At 37.8% G+C, this 7,057-nt stretch overlaps 1 protein-coding gene across 3 annotated transcripts in view; it reads right to left on the bottom strand.

Moving 5' to 3' along the window:
- The window catches only part of LOC123520606 (gamma-tubulin complex component 2-like), a 31,165-nt gene extending 24,108 nt beyond the window's left edge, over positions 1-7,057 (bottom strand). The window contains exons 1-7 of one of the 3 annotated variants that reach the window (XM_045283043.1): positions 6,878-7,057; positions 3,825-3,882; positions 3,244-3,408; positions 2,575-2,767; positions 2,038-2,227; positions 1,792-1,935; positions 581-735 (exon numbers count right to left, since the gene is read on the bottom strand). In XM_045283043.1, the coding sequence (XP_045138978.1) occupies positions 581-735; positions 1,792-1,935; positions 2,038-2,227; positions 2,575-2,767; positions 3,244-3,408; positions 3,825-3,877 (900 nt within the window). In that variant the 5' untranslated portion in view covers positions 3,878-3,882; positions 6,878-7,057. The remainder of the gene's footprint in view (positions 1-580; positions 736-1,791; positions 1,936-2,037; positions 2,228-2,574; positions 2,768-3,243; positions 3,409-3,824; positions 3,883-6,877) is intronic. The other 2 variants (XM_045283044.1, XM_045283045.1) reach the window with 2 other exon arrangements.

Genomic DNA, 7,057 nt, shown 5'->3' with positions numbered 1-7,057 from the left:
AAAAGCTGAGAAAGGAAGATGTCTGAGAGATATTAAAAATATAGTTTCCAGAGATGTATTGAGACGTGGAACAGTTTAGATGAAGAAGTAGTGTCTGCAACGAGTGTGCACACTTTTAAAGTAAGATTGGATAAGTGTAGATATGGAGACGGGCCACACGAGCATAAAGCCCAGGCCCTGTAAAATTACAACTAGGTAAATACAACTAGGTAAACACACACACACACACACACACACACACACACACACACACACACACACACACACACACATATATATATATATATATATATATATATATATATATATATATATATACACACACACACACACACACATATATATATATATATATATATATATATATATATATATATATATATATATATATATATATATATATATATATATATATATATATATATATATATATTTTGGTTTATTCATATATGTGTTTATGATGTGGCAGCCTATTGATAAAGAATGTGCGACTCACTTTTAAGTTCCAACTCATATTTTGAAGAACTCTACAACCCGATATGTAAAGAGCATGTCTCCAAAGACTTCAGTGCTTCCTTACCATGTAATCCTTAATGAGGGATGTGATGGCAGCTGATAAAGCATGATTAACTAGACCATGATGGTATCTGCTGCGACTCTCCACAAACCTTGTGAGCTGTGAATAATGGCCACAAAGTGGTAGAATGCGGCTCACCAAAGTCCTCAAAGAAGGCTCTGTTGAGAGATAAAAGGAAGGGAGACAAATCAAATACTAAATTCAGGAGGAATTTGAGGAAGGAATTGGTTCTCAAATAGAGTGGTATATTAATAGAACAGACTCACTAATAAAACTATTAGTGTTGAGTGATATGAAGCTTTAAAAGAAGATCAGACAGATATATTGATGGGAATAATAAATGGAAACTGGTAGGTATATTTCATACAGGGACTGCCACATGTAGGCTAGATGGCTTAGTGCAGCTTCCCTTTTTTCTAGGTTCTTAAAACCAATTGAAGAAGAAAAATTACATGATGAGAAGAGATAATAGATATGAATGGAATGACAGTGGTGAGCATATTGAAATAATATATTGAAATAATGTAGTCTTGCTGATCCCTGGCAGAGATGAGGGCACTTTGCAGGAACCATTGGTGTACGGACCCAGTTAGGCTATGGGAGAGTATGAGTAGCCTATACCTTCTGGGGTTCCAGGATTGGAATAGGTGCAAGGTAAGAGATAGTCTCATTATGATGGGGTTTGCTATTATGCCTGGCTATGGATGTATGTGACGATCTATGCTATGCCTCAGCACATGGGATGTAATACAGAGGTCCATCAGACTTCCTTTCTATCCCACACTGATCATGGTAAGAATGTGAATGAAGTGCATATAAAAGCATGGGGCCACCCTGTGTGGTAATCCTGACCTGGTATATTGATAAATACATTAATAAAAGACATGTTTTGATAACTGTTATCCTGTGTTCAAGAAGACAATGTTGTGACACTGAGTGGATAAGATAAAGTATAATCTCTGTTTTGTGGGCTCAGAGAGAGAGAGAGAGAGAGAGAGAGAGAGAGAGAGAGAGAGAGAGAGAGAGAGAGAGAGAGAGAGAGAGAGAGAGAGAGAGAGAGAGAGAGAGAGAGAGAGAGAGAGAGAGAGAGAGAGAGAGAGAGAGAGAGAGAGAGAGAGATTCCTTACACTCAATATGTATTATCAGTATATAGCTGGCAAGCCTTAATAGCTACGTACAAAAGGAGGAGGCATCCTGGAAGATCTGACACTTACCTACAGAAGTATCAACAGTAAACTGCGGTGGGTCATAATGCTTGGCAGGTAGCTGTACTGTGATGTACATTCCTTCTATACCCATCATTACATTCAAAACATCTTCAATCAGCTGGTGCTCTTGGGAAGTTGATGCAATATTGCCTGTATGTGAAGTGAAATATATTAATGAGTTTCTTCCTAAATTCGTGTTAGTCATGAGCAATATTCCAGCTAAAAATATTAACAACATTTAATCTGACTCACCTAAAACCCCACCTTCCTGACTCTGTTCCACCTTGACAAAGTCCAAGGAGAGATAGGGGCGGTTGTCCAGCCACTCTGGGGTGGTGGGCCCAAGGTGATGTGCTCTGGATTCATTCATCCTTTCTATGTTTTGAAGTGCTTCACTAGGGGCATGGCTCACTTGAGATTCCCTGAGTAGTCGCTCCCGCAGCTGCGAATACTTTTATTTAAGCATTGGTATTTCTACAAAATAGCTTGATTTCTCAATAACAATCCTAAATAGCACTTTCAATTAAGAGAGAAATGGTCATTCATAGAATTTCTTAATATATTCATACTTTTCACATAAAAATTCTGATTCTACCTGCGTGAAATACAAGTGAAGTGTGAGATATGAGGCAAACTTCTTTAACAAGAAAAAACTAAAATGAATACTAAATAAAGGAAAGTTGTAAGCTCATAGACAAGGTCTTCCATGGCCAGACCTCAATTTAGGAAAGCAAATTATGAACAATAATGATTATATTATGTACAAAAATGAAATGTTTTCTTTCTTACCTCATTTAGCTGATCTCTAGATAGAGTAGTTTGGGTGGCCTGTTCAATATCAGCAAGAACTGAAGGAATTGTTGTGAGCGACAGCCCATCCTCCTCCAGCCTCAGCCTGGATCTCCCTTCTACTGCTTGCCTTATCCCAGGGTCCTGCACCAGTCCACTCAGCACCACAACTAAACGGTCAAGGTCACGCATACTGTCACCCAAAGAGAGAGAGAGAGAGAGAGAGAGAGAGAGAGAGAGAGAGAGAGAGAGAGAGAGAGAGAGAGAGAGAGAGAGAGAGAGAGAGAGAGAGAGAGAGAGAGAGAGAGAAATATTAAATATTGCAAATCTTCTCTGCTACTTACTACAAAAAACATAAGTATAAGCTGAGCACAGTAAAAAGGTGAGGTGCAGTGTCAAGATGTAAGAGAGAGAGAGAGAGAGAGAGAGAGAGAGAGAGAGAGAGAGAGAGAGAGAGAGAGAGAGAGAGAGAGAGAGAGAGAGAGAGAGAGAGAGAGAGAGAGAGAGAGAGAAAATGCTGAAATAGAAGAATGAATATGAAAGTTGAGAAGAAATAAGCAAGAAATTAAAACAGGGGAAAGGGATAAGAGTATACTGTATAATAAATTAAATGAGAAGTAGTATAATAGTTGTGGATACTATAAAGAAGACTAACTTGACCACACTCACTTGCGACTCTTGAGATCATTGTACTTGGTGAGAAAGGCCTGTGGATCTGGAGCTGCCTCAGCCAGAATATGTACAGCACTTGCCGCAGACTCCTGCCCATTGTCCACACGTTCTGCAGAGCTGCTCAGGTGCTCAGTGTACCTCTCTGCAGCATCTGATTTGATACTAAAAAGGAGAAGAAAGAATCAATACTGCATTCTGATTTTAAGGCACGAGATATTTTGAGTTAAGAGGCTTTGCACTGAAATTATTCAGGTGTAGTTAAATATGATAATTTGCAAATGACGGTATGAAAAGATGCAGAGAGAGAGAGAGAGAGAGAGAGAGAGAGAGAGAGAGAGAGAGAGAGAGAGAGAGAGAGAGAGAGAGAGAGAGAGAGAGAGAGAGAGAGGGGGGGAAAGTAGTTGGTAACATCCAAGATTATTCTTCTAACCATAAATTCATTACCAAAATTATTACAAATTAATAAAATTATAAATTCAATAAATTTATTAAAACATAAATTCCAACAAAGGCCTTTATTTTTAATGAAGATTATTGAAAAGAAAACTTCAGACTTTGTGGAAATGACCATTACTTACCCAAGGAGTGAGAAGAGTTCACTCACTTGATGATGGATGCGGAATTCACTCATGACTGCTGTCAAGAAAAAAATAATGAACTAATAATCAGGTCACATTTATGGAAAAAGAATAAATAAAAAACCTAATAGATCTATCCCTACTGATGCTATAAGGCATTAACTTGTAGTTAAAAATAACTTCAAGTAAATATGACTAGCAAATGTATGTAATAATTGTTTCCACACCACACAGAATGTGTTTGTTATCTGTTTTATGTGTAGCAGTAATATGTTCCATGCATTGTCCTGAGCATAGGAGAGTACACCAGGGCCTGTCTGCCTGTCCTTGTCTTGCTCAGTGTGAGCTTGCGTTGTGTCCAAGTATATGTGTCTGCATTGCGTCTCACTGGCTCTGGACCAGAGAATAGACTGTGTGATGAAGACATGCTATAGCTGTGTGGATTATCTCCTCCTAGATGAACATAGTTTAGAGGAGTAATTGAAGTGTACAGAGGAAGTTATCCTGCTGATGGTGGAGATTATAAGCTGCTGGGAAATAGGAAAGATGGTGTGAGGATTGTGCAGCAAGCTCTTGTTTCCTCTATCTTGAGAAATGTGTTTAGTTAGGTTAGCTTAGTTTGGTTAGGGTAGATTAGGTTACTTTATTTACAGTGGGTTAAATGGTGGAGCATGACAGCCGGTAGTCAGGGGCAAGCAGTAACCAGACCTCTCACTGGGAATACTGCACAAGTGCTGCAGCTGTGTTATTTATTTGTGAAGACAAAATTACACATTTATTGCAAAACTTTAGTTTTTGGTGGTAAAGGGTTGGGGATGAGGAGCAAACCCCCCTCCACCCCTCCTCAAAAAAAAATAAATAAATAAATAAAAAAAAAAAAAAAAAAAAAAAAAAAAAAAAAAAATTGCAACAGGCTGAAAAATACCAGAAAATAGTTTAATTCAGAAAAGACTGGTTGGAGTAAAAAGTTGCAAATCTTACAAAGAATATAGAGATAACCTTAGCTACTTCTCTCAAGGTCAATACTTACATAGCAGATAAAACCTAATATGCAAATTATCAACTTCTGAAAATTTGCTGTAAAAAGAAAACCCACACATAAGTAAAAGGTTGGTAAATATCAAGAAGTGGCGCAACCCTGCTGTTATGTTGGTGACCATCCTTATCTAACCAAACCTAACCTAACAAGAAGCATCATATGGTATGGTATGGCTAGCTCAGAACACAAGCAGCAACATCAATATCAAGAACATGATGGCCATTAGAACAAGACAGGCAGAATATTCAGCAACCATTTTATTTACTTTATTTCTTATCTTTTCATTCTCTCTCCTGGTGGGTTTCCCAGAACCTGGTTTAATAACACAAGGTGAAGCTGCACTCAGCTGGTGAGTAAGCACCTCTAACATGGCATAATCATATAGGAAAATATGCATGAATATACATAGAGCTAGAATGATGCATTAGCAGCAGTGTCAGAGAAATTACTCTGTGGAACTCTCTTCCTGGTGATTTGGTTGCCATTCAATCTCTTCCTTCGTTTACAGCAAACCTTTATAAAACTCTAGTGACACTCAAATTCTGCTAATCTCTCCCAGCCAGCCAATCAACTTCCTGTCTTTTCTTTCCCCCCCTTGTTAATGATGCACCATCCAGCTTTTTCGTTCTCAGTAATTTACAAATTAAGCATTACCACTGATGAGCGGTGCATCAGCAGTGTGTGGCTCCAAGGGACCTCTGTTGATCTTTGACTAACATGGACCCAGGGGGCTAAGGGTATCTACTTATTACTGAATTTTACCAACAAAATCTCAACTAACTGTGCAATAAACAGTATTTTTACAATCTTTCACCATAATCAACATGGCTTTTCTTACCCTTCTCATCATGCAGAGCTTCTCATTCTGAGTAATTTGAACCCATACCTACCTGTCACAAATTATATATATATATATATATATATATATATATATATATATATATATATATATATATATATATATATATAACATTGACAACAATTTTTAAAGATTTACCACCAACATGCTGTGACACCCACATGTGTGATAGACTGACGGACACTGAGGAACGCCATTATGTGTGTTTTTTTGTGTGTATGTATTATCCTATTATTTGCACATGTGCGAAATCAATCACAATGATTGTTTTTTTGTCTAAGCTTGCAGCCTCCGACCAATAAAAATAACACATAATAAATCTAGCCAATCAGAGTAGTTAGTGGAGAGAAGTGACTGAATTTGAATTATTCTGTGGAAGATGTCTGAACAGGCTGGGTGTTGACTTGATTGTTTCCATTGTATCGCCAGATTTTACAAAGAAAAATAAGGTAACAACTTCACACTAATTTCTTAGAGTTGCGAGTCAGGTTAGGCTAGTTTGCTTTGGTTAGATCAGTTTAATTGGGTTTGATAAAGTTAATGTTATGAGGAACAATGGTATGTGTGTGTATTGCCTCAACCAAATTCTGTTAGCTACATTTGGTTAGGCTACGTTTAAGTTAGTTTGAATTAAATAGATAAGTTTCAACAGGTTGGCATAACCAGCAGTGGCAGCGAGTAATCTCCATGATAGTAAGTCAAAATTTTGGACTGTTACTTTTGTGGTATTTTGCGATAATGAAACAATTTACTTCAGGTACATTTGTCTGTTCTATATTAACTTTTTTTTTTTTCACTGCAAAACAGTACCCGAGGGGGGTAGATCGCCTTTTTTTTTTCGGGGGGAAAGGGGGACGGGGAATAATAATAATAATAAAAAAAAAGTACTCATGTTTGCGACTGAAACGAAGTGCAGACAGACTAGTTGAAAACAAGTCGAAAAAAAAAAAAAAAAAAAAAGTGAATAGCTGTTTGAATTACTTACACAACTGAATACACATGTGGGTAATGTAGATATATAAAAACACTTAAAACATTTGTCATGAAGTATCTTTTAGGACAAATTTTCGCCCAATTGGTTGTGTTATCCTGCACTGGACCAGACCTCAAACCGTCACCACAGCCTGCACTAACCCGATTGTGGATTATACTCACTGTGACACGCCTAGGGTGTAGAATTACATTAGAAAAAACTACTTCCAGGCATAAAGATCGGCTCAGATCAGCCTATGCCAGCACTCATTCTGGCGCGCAGCTCAAGGGGTTCAAGTCCACTCCCAAATGAAACTCAGCGCCTACAACAGTCAATGCCAGTGATGTTCGAGGGATAAGCTT

This window comes from Portunus trituberculatus, chromosome 47 (genome assembly GCF_017591435.1).
Source record: "Portunus trituberculatus isolate SZX2019 chromosome 47, ASM1759143v1, whole genome shotgun sequence".
NCBI lineage: Eukaryota > Metazoa > Arthropoda > Malacostraca > Decapoda > Portunidae > Portunus > Portunus trituberculatus.
Note: the sequence above shows the minus strand (reverse complement) of the source record. Positions and strands in the feature narration are given on the sequence as shown.